This window comes from Neltuma alba, unplaced genomic scaffold, assembly GCF_004799145.2.
Source record: "Neltuma alba isolate B1F8T4 unplaced genomic scaffold, ASM479914v2 tig00005686_pilon, whole genome shotgun sequence".
Taxonomy (NCBI): Eukaryota; Viridiplantae; Streptophyta; class Magnoliopsida; order Fabales; family Fabaceae; genus Neltuma; species Neltuma alba.
The window spans coordinates 202483-217475 of NW_021634198.1; the positions used below are offsets into that span (position 1 = coordinate 202483).

At 40.4% G+C, this 14993-nt stretch overlaps 3 protein-coding genes across 12 annotated transcripts; 2 read left to right on the forward strand and 1 right to left on the reverse strand.

Moving 5' to 3' along the window:
• Positions 1 to 603: 603 nt before the first annotated feature.
• Positions 604 to 6190, forward strand: LOC114748359 (protein NRT1/ PTR FAMILY 4.6). The gene is made up of 5 exons (XM_028936734.1): positions 604 to 693; positions 816 to 924; positions 1157 to 1374; positions 4301 to 4732; positions 4892 to 6190. Exons 1-5 carry the CDS (start codon positions 619 to 621, stop codon positions 5864 to 5866), a joined length of 1809 nt encoding a protein of 602 aa, XP_028792567.1. The 5' UTR covers positions 604 to 618; the 3' UTR covers positions 5867 to 6190.
• A 2237-nt stretch (positions 6191 to 8427) lies between these two features.
• Positions 8428 to 10146, forward strand: LOC114748365 (aldehyde oxidase GLOX-like). Its single transcript, XM_028936738.1, has one exon. It carries the CDS (start codon positions 8428 to 8430, stop codon positions 10144 to 10146), a length of 1719 nt encoding a protein of 572 aa, XP_028792571.1.
• A 393-nt stretch (positions 10147 to 10539) lies between these two features.
• On the reverse strand, positions 10540 to 14411 carry LOC114748348 (protein TWIN LOV 1). 10 transcript variants are annotated; one of them, XR_003740459.1, is made up of 8 exons: positions 13247 to 14409; positions 12786 to 12993; positions 12619 to 12683; positions 12384 to 12463; positions 12211 to 12266; positions 12054 to 12117; positions 11052 to 11539; positions 10540 to 10968 (listed from the first exon to the last, which is right to left on the reverse strand). XR_003740459.1 is itself a non-coding variant. In XM_028936714.1 (8 exons), the coding sequence occupies exons 2-8, from the start codon at positions 13830 to 13832 to the stop codon at positions 10810 to 10812; spliced, it is 1233 nt and encodes a 410-aa protein (XP_028792547.1). In that variant the 5' UTR covers positions 13833 to 13996; positions 14076 to 14411; the 3' UTR covers positions 10540 to 10809. The 10 variants fall into 10 exon arrangements, 8 of the variants coding, with proteins under 8 accessions (XP_028792547.1, XP_028792553.1, XP_028792548.1 ...); XM_028936714.1 differs by lacking the exon at positions 11052 to 11539 and having other exon boundaries at positions 10540 to 10983; positions 13247 to 13996; positions 14076 to 14411; XR_003740460.1 differs by having other exon boundaries at positions 10886 to 10968; positions 11425 to 11539; positions 13247 to 14410.
• Positions 14412 to 14993: the final 582 nt, after the last annotated feature.

Consider the following 14993-nt stretch of genomic DNA (forward strand, 5'->3'; position numbering starts at 1 on the left):
CAGTTAAAATTAATTAAAAGCAATTAACATGTAGTAAATGCGATTTTTTTCAAATAAATGTATAAATGTGAGAGAGTAATAATAAGATAAATGAAAAATATATATATTAAATGTATTAAATTAGGGATATAATATGTAATACTCCTTCGGTCCTAATTATAAGACCCAATTGACTTATTTGAGGAGATTAAGGAAGTAAGTTAAGTTGGTTATTTATAATAAATAAGTGTTGTCATTCCTAAAATATCCTTGCTAATTAAGTATATTGGCTAAAACTATCATTATTAGAAGGATTATCTTGGAAAAAAATGTATAAATATAAGAGACAAAATGGATTGGGTCTTATAATTATGACCAAATAAAAAGTCAAATTGGATCTTATAATAAGGATCGGAGGAGTAGTGTATTAAATACTCACAAAATTTCAAAAACGATTTTATAAAAAAAACAGAACTATTTAAAAAATTAGATTTTATAACGAGAGAGAGAGAGAGAGGGTGTGTATATTTATGCATATGCATACGTGAGGGAGAGAGATTAAAGTCAACATCCTATGGGCGCAGGAGTCTAGACCATTCTGCCTCAAGCTTCTTGGCTTAGCTTGCCTTCACACTATAAATGCCCCCACCACTCGTCTTCCTCTTTCCTCCTAACCATCATACCCGAGATCCAAGCTCAAGCAGCAGAGCCATGGTAAGTTTCGTCTTCCCTTCCCTTTCTCCTAGATGCCTCTTTATTACTTTCTCTTCTCACAAATCAACCTTCTTATGTCGCTTATTTGTTCTGATGCAAAAATTTCCCCCCTAATTATGCAGGAATTAGAGCATCGCCAGTCAGCCACATGGGAAGGCTATGTAAATTGGAGGAACAAGCCTGCTCTCAGAGGTCGACATGGCGGCATGCTCGCTGCCTCCTTCGTTCTTGGTCTGTCCCGAATTTCATTACTAATTGTTAGTTTGTTGTTTTGTATTCCCCTGTTTCTCGAGGTCGATGAAATTGTATGTCTATAGTTTCTGAAGCGAACAAGTTCATCGATCGATTGGGGTTTGGCTTGCCTTCCAAGTGTTTGAGAAGAATTTGAAATCTCATATTATCTCCTACTGATTCCGTGCGTGTTTGCTCATGTGTGTGTTATGGTGAATCCATGTTTGTGCAGTGGTGGAGATATTGGAGAATCTGGCATATTTGGCCAATGCGAGCAATTTGGTGCTATATCTGAAGCAGCACATGCACTTATCTCCTTCGAAATCGGCCAACAGTGTCACCAATTACATGGGAACCGCCTTCCTCCTCGCCCTCCTCGGTGGTTTCTTGTCCGATGCCTTTTTCACCACTTATCACATCTACCTGATAAGCGCAGTAATTGAATTCCTGGTAAGCAGCCCACACCTTAATTCATCCTCACCTCCTTTCTTATCTTATCTTTATCTCGCCATGTGACTTCCTCTTTCCTCTTAATTTCCTCTCAATCTGCTTAGTTCTTGCTTATGACCGATTGTTCCTTCTGGCCTGCTTTTCCACTTATATTGTTAGCTAGTTAGTTTGGAATTAACAGCGATGTTAGGGGACGAAAGAGAGGGAAATAGAAGGATTTGGGAGTTTTTGAATTTCTCAGGAAAAAAAATTGGAAGGATGTGGTGAAATTTGGGAGGAATCAAAACTGTTTGGTTTTGGAATAACCTACCTTGAAGAGCACGTCGTTTCATTGCTTGCAAGAGCATGATGTGTGAAACGAGAATCAGAGTGAGTTGCGAGTTGCAACTTGCAGGTTGAGGGGTTAATTGCATCGAATGCTGCAATCAGATCCCTATCAGTAGAGAATTTGTGAAATGTGAATAAAATAATTAAAACCAAACCAGTCTTATCCACCTTTGATGATTCCCCCTTTCTCTTTCTTGTGCGTTGTGCGGCGTTCGCTTCCCTCAACTTGGGTCTTCGAAAGAAGAAAAAGTTCATGAATTGCATGAATGCCTCCAATAAAATCGATACCAGGCGGCCAGGACCAGTTCCAACTTCCAAAAGTGGAGAATCCATTTTTTAGGCAATTTTCTCAACTAAAGGGGTAAGGCTTATTTCTTTACCAATAGAAAAGCATATATATAATATTATTATCTCTCTCTCTCTCTCTCTCTCTCTCTCTCTGCATTGACCAAAAATACAATCGCCTTTATATTGGGCGGACATAATACGAAAGATTTTGGAATGATAGGTCATATTACGACTGATTAATTTCAATTTTAGGAAAGAATGAGCTTGATATTTGGATTTTAACGTTTATTTTTTTTAAACTTTTACCTCTATCATCTAATATCTCAGGACTTTAATCTCTCGTACTGACCAAAAAATATAAACAAATAAATATGTCAAAAATAAATAACTTAGTCATATGCCCTAATTATTATATGATAGGCTTGATCTAACTTATTTTATGGCCAAATCTTTCTCAAAATTCTCTCAAACGATGATTATGGCTATAGAGGGCCAAGAGTTTGAGGGAGAAAAGTGTGATCCTATTTGAGCTTACACACACGCGCTCTCTATTTTTATATATCTTGTGGCCAGCATCTAACAAAATCATTTTTAATGGGTAGTCCACATAATATGGTTGTTAGGCTCTGACGACTTTAATCTTTGCGGGGTTTTTTTTTGCAATAAATAAATCGTGTCACAGCCAAAAATACAAAGGGTCAGACAGTAGCAATTATTGTGTGGGAAAACATTTATTTTATAGTAATAAAATAAAAAGAAATGAATTAGGGGTGGGGCATATGGTGGCCCACCGATTATATTCATGCATCGTATTTAATTTTCCCGAGTGCCTAGGCCCTCCTTTGATTTCGTGCCAGGACGAATGGAAACTTCGTTCTCTGTCTATTTTACCTGGAAACTTGAAAGCAACATTAAATTTTGTCGCTTTCTCTTTCGCAAATTTTGTCGCAGGTTGTACGTGATCTCCAGGTGTATATATAAAATTGTGGATATATAAAATCTAATATGAAAGTTGACTGGGAAATCGAAGAGCATCCCTTTATGCTAAAAATAAAATTCTATAACATTTAAATTTAGAAAATATTGTAATTAATTAACCTTGGGTCTTAAGAGTTAAAGGATAGATGACACGTGCAGCGGAGGAGCCTCGTGTGGGTCCTGTGGGCTGTGTGTTTGTTTAGGTGTCCTGATCAGCTGCAGCCAGGCTTATATAGCAGCTGAAAGCTCGTGGCTTTATGAAATTCTGAATTTTCTCTGGAAGGTTAAAGAGGGCCATATCTGGCAAACTAGCACGTACTTTCGGCATACATAAGTAGTTTGATGAACCACGTGTGTGGTTGTCGTTTTGATGGACCATATAGTATGTAGTATTAAATCTGGTGAACTGTCACCTCTCCGTTTCCACACACACCTACTTAATGAAACGCCATTATCTCAGTTTCATAACTACTTAACTATCAGTGCCAGTCTGCCCCACAGTCCATGAACTGTCGTAAGGGATCACCGCATGACTAGGCCCACGGTGTGTTTGGTATCTTTCCAATTTGTGTTCAACATTCTATTGGTATCTCTGGTGGTATCCACAGAACATGCCCCTTAGTGGTGGTCACATTTTAAGAACGGTAATCACAGAGTTAGGTTTCTGATCGTGTTTTGTCCAAAACCGTCTGATTGCGAAATTTGTGATCTTCATTAGTCTTATTTAGGATCTTCCATTTTTCTGGGTAAAACCAGAGGAAAGTAGGAGGGAGATAAGGACGGGATTTATGCAATATATGAAGTGTCAAGATGCCTTGCCTTTTTTTTTTTTTTGGGTCATTTTTATGTATTGACATTTCATTTGCAATTTACATGATATTTTAAGTTTTAGTTTTGTTCAGATTTGCTCATGTTTGGTACAAAGGGGTATGGCGCCATGAACTGGGGCCAGTTTAGTCTCCGATGTAAAGACTTTTACAGCCCCTGATTCGGAGTAATATGGGATCACGTGGGCCGGGACCTGTAATTTTCTTTTTAGAAAAATATTACTGCATGCCACAATTCAAGTGGTTCCAAAGAAAACGGTTAGCTTAAGTTGTTCAAAACTTTCATGATAAAGAAAGCATACAGGAGAGGAAAGAAAACAAACGATTTGAACTTTGAGAGGGCAATTGGAAAACGTCTTTAGATTAAGCTTTTCCCGTTTGTCCAACATTATTTGAGTTTCGGTGTGGAAGTATTCGAATCCCTTCAACCTTGTGAATGAAATGTTACCATATGCTTGCTAAGTTTCATGAGTGGAAATGGCTAAGGGACTTGAAACGTTGCGCAGGGCCTGATAATACTCACTATACAAGCTCGCGTACCTTCGTTAAAGCCACTGGAATGTGACGCAACGACCCCATGCGAAGAAGTTGCTGGTGGAAAAGCAGCGATGCTTTTTGCAGGCCTCTATTTGGTGGCTCTGGGGGTTGGAGGAATCAAGGGTTCACTGGCAGCACATGGTGCTGAGCAGTTTGATGGGACTACCCCTTCTGGAAGGAAGCAGAGATCAACCTTCTTCAACTACTTCGTTTTCTGCCTATCATGTGGCGCCCTCATTGCTGTCACTTTCGTTGTATGGATTGAAGACAATAAAGGGTGGGAATGGGGTTTTGCAATCTCTACTATTAGCATTCTTGTGTCCATCCCCGTCTTCTTGTCTGGCTCTGCTACTTACAAAAACAAGATCCCTACCGGAAGTCCACTCACAACCATTTTCAAGGTAACTGAAACACATAATATTTAGATGATATATATTCCTTACATCTTGTCGTTCTAAACAATTCATACCCATGTTTTTTTCCCTTCGAAGATAACTTTCCCGTCCCTCAAGTTTAGCTCCACATCACTCTCTGAGTAATGGGTTCCTGTTTCCGAGCAGGTTCTGATTGCTGCTTCAATTAATACCTGCTTCAATAGAAATTCTAGCAGTGCTGTTGTGAATATGGTCTCAAGCCCTTCTAATCTTAAGTCAATTAGAAAAGAAGCAGAGGAAGAAGCAGCAAAAACAAGCAAGTCAGCTGAAACGCCAACAGATACGCTCAAATTCCTCAATAACGCTGTTGCAAACAAGCCAGTCCACTCATCACTAGGATGCACCGTGCAGCAAGTGGAAGATGTCAAAATAGTACTGAAAGTACTGCCCGTATTTGCTTGCACCATCATGCTTAATTGCTGCCTTGCACAACTGTCCACATTTTCTGTTGAACAAGCTGCCACCATGGACACCAAGCTCGGTTCCCTCATGGTGCCACCAGCATCATTACCAGTTTTCCCAGTAATCTTCATCATGATCCTAGCACCAATCTATGACCACATCATCATCCCCTTTGCTCGGAAAGTAACCAAAACAGAGACAGGCGTCACTCATCTCCAGAGAATTGGGATTGGATTAGTCCTCTCTATAGTTGCCATGGCAGTAGCAGCTCTGGTTGAGATAAGGAGAAAAAGAGTGGCCACACACACAGGGCTATTAGATTCCACCAAACCACTGCCCCTCTCATTCTTTTGGATTGCATTTCAGTACTTATTCCTAGGATCAGCTGATCTGTTCACCTTGGCAGGTTTGTTGGAGTTCTTCTTCACAGAAGCCCCAGTAAGGATGAGATCTTTGGCCACATCTCTTTCCTGGGCCTCATTGGCTCTGGGATACTACCTCAGTACGGTGATTGTATCAATAGTAAATAATGTCACTGGTAACTCAACCCACAGACCCTGGTTATCGGGTAGCAACCTTAATCACCATCATCTGGAGAGGTTCTATTGGCTCATGTGTGCTCTAAGTGGTCTGAATTTCCTGCATTACCTCTTCTGGGCTATTCGGTACAAGTATAGAGGAGCAGGAAATAGTGGATGAAGCAAAGAGGGGGGAAATTTGCCAAATGGTCCATGAGTACAAGTTTACGAGACCATTGGTCAATAGCATGCCAAGGTTGGAACTTGGGTGTACCTTTTGGCCCAAAAGAAAAAAGGGCTGGATAGTGGATAGATATACCCGTGACTGGATGGACAGATGGATCTGCACGTCCTTCCCATGGAAGTGGGGATATATCTTTCTAGTATTTATTAAACAAAACAAAACCAAACGGGAGAGGAGAAAATTACTCACTTGTAACCAGCTTAGGCTTTTTGTCCTTTTCAATTAATATATGCATAGTTGCCAATGGCTCTTGCCCACGCTCATCGATCTTCTTCTTTACAAAAAAACTATTTTATTTTTTAATATACATATTAAAATAACAGAGTAAGTTTTATTTTCATAAATTTTGATGCAGAAGCTAATATATTTGATACTATTGAATCAGATTCAAGTATTATCAGATCCAAACAAGACAACTCTATTAAAGATATCCTTTGTAATCAGATGGACCCGAAATTAAAATCTCATGTCTAATATTTATAACATTTTCCACTATTAACGTCAATTGATATTTTCACAATTAAAAAAAATTCTAAGTTCAAAAAGTATTTCAAATTATTCTAAGGGATGAGCATCATGAAGTTGAATGTGAATGCGAGTCAATTGTTTATATATATATATATATATATGTCTGAATTACATATATAAAGTGAATGCATGTATTTACAAAGTATTCTGCAAATTTTTTTTTTTTTTAAAAGGTGAAGTTGAGCTGTACAATGGGAAAGTATTCTTCATTTTTTATTGTTTCCTGGGAAAGTTATTAGCTAGACTTTACCCCCGGAGATGGCTAGCGTTTCTGAAACAAACAGTAAGACGGGCGCCATAGGATTGATATTTTGGAATGGAATAGTTAGGTCTAATTTTAGCCAATTAAATTTCATAATTTGGGGCACCAAACACAGAAAAAAAGGGTTCAAGAATTCAATAAAATGGATGTGGTCCCTGAAATCCACATTCATCGTATGTTCCTTGCAAATGCTATAAGAGCGTAAGTAGGCAAATAGATGCAATTAATACGCCTTCAAAGAAAGTAATCCATCCTAATATGATATTTAATGTTGATTTAAATATAAAAAATTGCCAATATATATGTAAATAATAATTTGGATGATATAAATAAATTCAAACATCCGTTCTATTGAAAGGGATTTTGACCGTTTAAATATGAGATCTGGAGTTTAATTAAGTCCGTGTGAATACAGAAAATACCTTTATAAATAAAACTGTTCAGGACATAGGATGGGACTAGACAGCCCTGGCTTGCGTCCTGTGTCTTGTCTGATCCTTGTCTCATTCTAGTCCCGAAAGACCAAGACAGGCGAAGAATGAAAGAGTGGCGGATTGTGACTTGTGGAGAAGCTGAGAATGAGTGCGTTAGATTGAGTGACGACGAGTGAGCAAGAGCAGAGAGGCTAGCCAGCCTAAGCGTGTGAGAGAGAGGAGATTGAGAGTGTGCGAGCTAAGGGCATCCTAAAATGGAACGGGATGTCTCCGGGGCTATCTTGTGTCTCTTTCTGATACCCATTTGGTTGTGTTCTAGTTTGGTCCCGTCTCATAATTTCTGGGGCCTAGCTTGTTCCATTCTGAAGTGACTAAAAATGGGGTTGATGAGATGATGGAGAAGGGTCCATATTGAAATTGAACAGCCCCACTTTTGAATCCGGTGCGGCTCAAATGGCTGGCACAGGGATCGATGCTCTGCATCTCCGTTTACGTATGATTAATTCTCTTCTTTCAACCCTACTTCTGTGTCTGCTGCTTCTTGTTCAGCACCGCCAATATTGCCACTACAATTTCACTGCTACCTGTTAATTGCATGCCCACTGATATGAAAACTTGACCTCACGACATTACATTTCGATCGGCCCCCACTCATCTGCCTCCCTAGCTCCTACCTTCCTTCATTAATTCCCATTTTCCCTTCTTTATTATTTACCCTCTACTCAATCACGCTCAGTTTTGTACCATCCCCATTATTTATTATCTTCTTCCTCGCATTTATTCACACTCATTCGCTCAATAATTCAAATTAATCCCCCTTCTTTTGCCCAAATTTATCTTATATCAGTCAAACCAAAGACTATACCAAGGATGACTGCCGCATTTCGTTCTCTTCCTTTTTCTGTCTTACTTTGTCCAACCGCATGCGTGGACACTAGACAGATTTCCCAAATCAAAACAATCTCACATAGCTCAGAAATTAGAAACTTCCAGCTAGAAAAGTGGGAATTTTCACATATCAGTGTGCTGACATCTGACCATTAGAAGTCCGGTACCCGAATATCTTTCCTGAATCTTCAACCCATCATAAACTTGTTCCAAAGTCTTCAATTTGATTTCTTTCTTTATATACTCATTTCGCCAAATTAAGGATACGAATCTCATCAATGCTCTTCCGGGCTTCTCCCATATATGCGCAAAAACTTGTATGAAGCGTCAAGAACCCAAGTCTGAGCACCCTCTCAGACTCTCACGAAGAAGCAGAAGAAGAAGCCATGGGCTTCAAGAAAGCTTCTTTACAGATCTTCTTCTCCTCCTTCTACATTATATCCCACGCCTTCCTAGTCCCTCCGGCGACGTCGTCATCTCCCACCGCCGCCACCAATGACAGCAGTGAAGGCGGCGGCCACTGGGTTCTCCTGCACCGAAGCATAGGCATTTCGGCCATGCACATGCAAGTGATGAGGAACAATAAGGTCATCATCTTCGACCGCACCAACTTCGGCCCCTCTAATATCTCTCTACCCAATGGCCATTGCCGCTTCAACCCTCGCGACATGGCTCTGAAGGTTGACTGCACCGCACACTCCGTCCTCTACGACATTGCTTCCAACTCCCTCCGCCCCCTCACCGTCCAGACTGACACCTGGTGCTCCTCCGCCGCAGTCGACCCCTCCGGCACCCTCATCCAAACAGGCGGCTTCAATGACGGCTACAACAAACTCCGCACTTTCACACCCTGCGACGACGACCGCTGCGACTGGATCGAGCTCCCTGTTCCGTTAAGCAACAATCGCTGGTACTCATCCAATCAGATTCTCCCCGACGGTCGCATTATCATCGTTGGTGGTCGTTCAGCTTTCACCTACGAGTTTGTCCCCAAGAATTCAGGAAACAACAATGGGTCTTATTACTTTAGGTTCTTGAGAGAAACGAGGGACTCCGGACCTGGAGAAGAGAATAATCTTTACCCCTTCTTGCATCTCTTGCCGGACGGGAATCTCTTCATCTTCGCCAATAAACGATCCGTTTTGTTCGACTACATCCGGAATCGGATCGTCAGAGAGTACCCTGTTCTACCCGGTGACGAGAAACGTAACTACCCCAGTACCGGGTCGTCGGTTTTACTCCCCTTAAACTTAACCGGTTTGGAAGACACGACCAGGTTGCCCGACGCAGAGGTGATGGTGTGTGGCGGTGCTTTCCCAGGTTCGTTTCCTATGGCTGCTAAGAAGAGAGTATTTGTGGAAGCGTCGAGAAGTTGCGGGAGGCTCCGGGTGACCGACCCGAATCCTAAATGGGTCATAGAGGTTATGCCCCTGCCCCGGGTCATGCCCGACATGTTGATATTACCCACCGGTGACTTGATCGTCCTCAACGGTGCCCGCAATGGGACGGCAGGGTGGGAGAATGCCGTGAACCCTGCATTAAACCCGGTTCTCTACAGGCCAAACGAACCCAACCGGGATGGTAGATTCGAGGTATTGAGCCCCACAAATACTGCACGGATGTACCACTCGTCGGCGGTGCTATTGCCGGACGGAAGAATATTAGTCGGAGGGAGTAACCCGCATAGATTGTACGACTTCAAGGCGTATCCGCACCCGACGGATTTGAGCTTGGAAGCGTATTACCCGAATTACTTGGACCCGAAATTCAGTCCGCTGCGACCAACGATTATAGCGATAGAGGCGGCGAACAATAGGGCGTCTTACAATGGGACCTTCTCGGTGACATTGTCGTTGCAAGAGTACCACAGCGCTCGGGGGATTACGGTTTCGCTGGTGGCGCCGTCGTTTACGACGCACTCGTTCGCGATGAACCAGAGGATGCTGGTGTTGGATGTGGTAGTTATGGAGCGGGTGGCCCCACATGCTTACAAGGTTACGGCGCGTGGGCCCCCCTCCCCCAACTTGGCCCCACCTGGCTACTATATGCTTTACGTTGTCCACGCTGGAATTCCTAGTGTTGCTGTCTGGCTTCAGGTCAACTGAAGTGAATTGAGTCCATGTCATCACTCATGGCTTTTGATTACATGTCTTCTTGACATATTTTTGACGCCTAAATTAAGTCAAGCTGTATTTGATTAATCGATCAATTTTATCGGAGCGTTTCTGTAATCCGCATGTTTTTTTTCTCCAGATTTTATGGAATTTAGTATTTGATGAGAAGAATATGAACATATGATTTAGGAAACTACTTTCTTCTTTACTTTTTTTCCCTAAAAAAATACGCAGGGTCCTCCTCAACAATCACGAGAGCAAAAATTATTTAATACTCCTCCGATCCTAAATATAAAACTCTTATACACACTAATATAAAGATATTATATTTAAGACCGAAAAAGCATTTAAAAAGGTCAAAGGATGTAAACTCAAAAGGGGATATAGGTTGCAGACAATTACTAGTCGAATTATGGAAATAAAGCACATATCTAAAGCCTATAATACATATTGTTATCTTTACAATTGACAATTTGACATCATGGACTTGACAAGCCAATCTTCTCCCTCTTTTTCAATTTTAATTTTCTTTCTTTTCTTCTCTCGCCATCTCAACGACCATGGTTGAGATAGATGCATGATCTCAGAAAATGGGTAACAATTTTGGAAACCATATTTGTCAAAAGGAAATTTGAATGAACAGCTAATAGTCCATCAAAGCGACTTGGAAGATCCTGCAGTCAATGATGAACTCCTCACAGCAACCCTCACTGCTCCTACCACGCTGAGCTGAATCCTCTCAGGGCTAAGGCCCTGTCTACCTTCCTTGTTCTCACAGCCTTCTTCTACTTGAACGCCCACAAAATATGCTATCTGATCACGCACAACCTAAATTTAGTGACATGGAATTGAATTCAAGTTGAAGGAGCTTTTAAGCAAGAGAGATTACAGCATACACTAGTATTTCCACAGTTCATAAACTTCTACTAATAACTTGGTTTAAGTGGCTTTTGAGAGATGGCAAATTGAGCTCGTACAGGAGTAGATCAGGAGGACTGGGGTACTTATCTAGGCAGGTAGACTTGGACGTTAATCACATGAAGTATATACAAGTAATACGGTAATAAACTACCGAACGCATCTCTTCCCAAGATGCCTCAAAGAATCCTTGAACTTACATCAGCAAGACCCCCCAGAAACATACAGAAAATAACTAGTTAATATGAAAACAAATTAAACCGATTAAAACAAATTCTATGATGGTGAGGATCCGGTGAGGAGAGAGATGAGATACTGGGTGGGAGCGGGACCCAATTCTTGCAACCCCACCTTCCTATCTCGTCTTTCTTCTCACTTATCCACTCCTTATCAGTATTACGAATCATAACCAAGGCGAATGTACGACATCAGCTACCAGCTGCTAGCCTCCCTTGCCTTTCTCCCCCTAAATCATTTGTTAGGCCAAGGAAGTACATGTCACTCACAAAGAAAAGAAGTATTTGAATAGAAACCAAACCATAGTTTTAAAAGTAATTTTATAGTACACGAAGTAAGCATTTGAAAAGAGTTTTGTCTCAACTTGCACGAAAGTGTTTTTAAAAAGTACTTTTGGGGGAAACCAAACACTCTAAGCAATACGCAAGCAACTTCAAAGTAAAAAATAATAGAGCGGATATTTTGACAAACAAAATCAACTGTTTTCACAGATCATGATTACCTACCAACAACTGACAGGTTAAAAAATTGCAAACTTGGAAATCACAATGCCATCTACATAATTCTAGCCACCTAATTGCCAAACACATTTAAAAACTATTTCATATTTGATAAAAGTTCTGTGATTCAGTATTCTCAATGCCCAATCAAACTCAAGGAAAATGGTTGGCAGACTGGACAAGAGAAACAGAGACATTTAAAATTTATAGTTCAGCATATAATTAGCTCATACGCAGCAATACCTTGCCAGAGGCATCACGAATAGGTGATATGTGTAGAAAATTCCAAAATGGGCTTTCGTCCTTCCTGTCAAAATTGCAGTAAAATGACTCATCACATTCAATGAATAAAATTCATATATTTGGAAATTGGGGGCCTAGGGGAAAGTGAAGAAGTAACCTGTAATTCAAAATATGTACTGTGCATGGTTGTTCAGCTTTAATGCTCTCCCTTATCTGTAAGCAATTAAACACGAATGAAACTACATGGTCCATAGAAAATCCATTTCCCTAATCCTAAGTTTCCATATTGCAGTACAGATGTTGCAAAATTATAGCAATAAAGTATATTACCAAATATAAAGCTGATGCATCAGTATTTGGCCCACTTAGAAATCTACAGTTGCGTCCCAGCACTTCATCTTTTACGTAACCTACATGAGCAAAAAGGTAATTAGAAACATGATAAAAACCCTAAATACATCCGAGTTGTTGTTGTTTTATATCTTTACACCGAAGCCAGTATAATTGTTTGAAGTGATCACAAGCCTATTAGTATTTAGTACTTTAGCCAAGGCAATGGTTTTACCTGTCAATTTCAAGAAGGCTTCACTGGCATACACAATAGGCATGTCAGGTAAATGAGGATTAGTTCTGCAAAACACACGATATTCAATATAAAACACAAGGAAATCAGAGATCCGTGCTTGGCATAAAACTTATGCTAAAGAAAACTAGACGTATCAAATAACTCACAATACAAAGCTTTGTTTGATTCTACCAAGGGATATAATCAATGATGAACTAAGAAAACCCACGTCAGAAATGCTGCATCTCTTTCTACATACCAATCTGCCAGTCAACTCACTGTAGTGGGTTAGCAGAGAAAAAATGTTGTCCATGGCAGTCATAGCTTTTCTCTTATCAACATCACTTGCCTCACACGGTTCTTCACCATTTGATTCTGCATGTTATAAAGCATGAGGATCAGTAGAGAACACCCAACTATTACAATAATAATTCAACAAGAAAGGGCTGTTTGGACCAAAGGGATAGACCGCTAGAATAACCAAGAAAGAGGAAAAATATGATCGCACTAAACACGCCCAAAATAGAAAATACAGAAGATGTTGAACTGAAGTATTAACAAGGAACAGAAGCACAAATTGAAGCACGAGGCATTTAATAACTTCCAAACGCCAAAATGTGAAACAAACCTCTCCCTTCATGTTCTACTTCTGAAACTTGATGAAGGGACAAGACACGACCGAGTTCCAACAAAGAATCCGAGCACACTTCCTTCCGACATGATCCATGCACAAAATCCTGAGCCACAGACCCATCATCACTCAAATTAACGTCAGTTTTCCTAACACCGCATCCCGACCGCCTCCGTTTCCTCGATAGAGGTACCTGAACTGCCACAAAGTGACTCACCCTACCATCATACTTGTTAAATACGGGGCTCATGTGAAACAAAATCCAAAGAGGTTTGCCATCTCTACGGTAATTCAACAAATTGATCTGAATGGGTCTCTCTTCTCTTATCGCCTCACGAATTTCTATTACCGATCTTCTACAGGTCCCTGGTCCTTGAAAAATCTTACCATTCTTGCCAATCACCTCTTCTTTGGGATATCCTGACATTTTCAAGAACCCATGGCTCGCAAAAACAATCGGGTGGCCAGCGATAGAGGGGTCGGTGATGATAAAATTGTCAGGCAATTCGTCGAGCGCCTCGCGAACATGGCAGGAGTAACGACTGTCGAATGATTGGTCTATCAGACCCAACTGTGAGTCCATCCTCTTTGCTACCTACCTGTTCTACAGATTCGTCGCTTCGCCTCGTTGTTTGGGATATTGCCAATCCCATGTGGCACGTTGATCTCTTCTTGCTTCTTCAAATAAATTCGAACTCTTGCTCACAGTTTCCGCAGGACCAAGAAGAACACTGGGGGAGAAGGACCCTGGAATGCGAAGAAAATACGAAGCAAGGTGAAGACAAACCGGAAGAGTCCACGAACTCTAAACAATGACACCACGTACCGTGTTGAGTCGCAGATTTATAAATGGCGTCCTTGAGAAGTATTAGGTACTACGAGAAAGAAGAGCATCACTCATGGGGGTACAATGAACAGCAAGCAAACCTCAGGCTTTCCCAAACTTCAAATAGGAATCGAAACCGAAAATATCCTCCGAAAATTGTGGCAACCAAGGGATTACGAAGCAAAGATGGATACTCACGAATCGTAATTTTCCAGGAGCCAGAATAATATGAAAGCGAAAAAGAAAAAGAAATAATGGAGATATTGGACAGCACTGGGAATCGAAGAACTTAAAAGGGACGAAATTCGCGATCAATAAAAAAGTGCCATTTTCACTGTTGTTATTTTACCGCAATCCTTTTGTCCTCGTAAGTTTCGGATTTTGGACTTTGAGCACAGACGATAAAAGTAAGGAGAAGGCTTTGTAGGTTTTGAAGCAATCAAGTATGCTCAATAATGGAGTGGGGAAATGAACTTCCAGCCACAACCACATATTCTTCTGATTGATATTTGGTGATAGCTGCCTTGGTGGGACTGCATGGAGCAGCCTGGGGATGCAAGAAAACTGTTGCAGCCAGTTTGCATTAAATACAATCAATCATATTTATGTAATATAATTCTGTCAAAATCAAAATTTTAAATAATTTATTAACATAAAAATTCTTTCCTAATTTTATTTTTGAAGTTTATTGAATATTTTGATTTCATTTAAGGAGAGTGACAGAAAAAAAAAGTTGAAAATTAAAAATCCCAAATCAGGTTTGAAAATACAACTTTATTTAATATTAACAACAAATTTTTATTGACGTTCTATATTTGGCATTTATAAAATTTCAACGTTTTTTTTGTTATTTTCCCTTTTATTTATGCCGCATTTATCATCTTCATCTATTAAAAAAAATGAAATTAGAGTATTCGA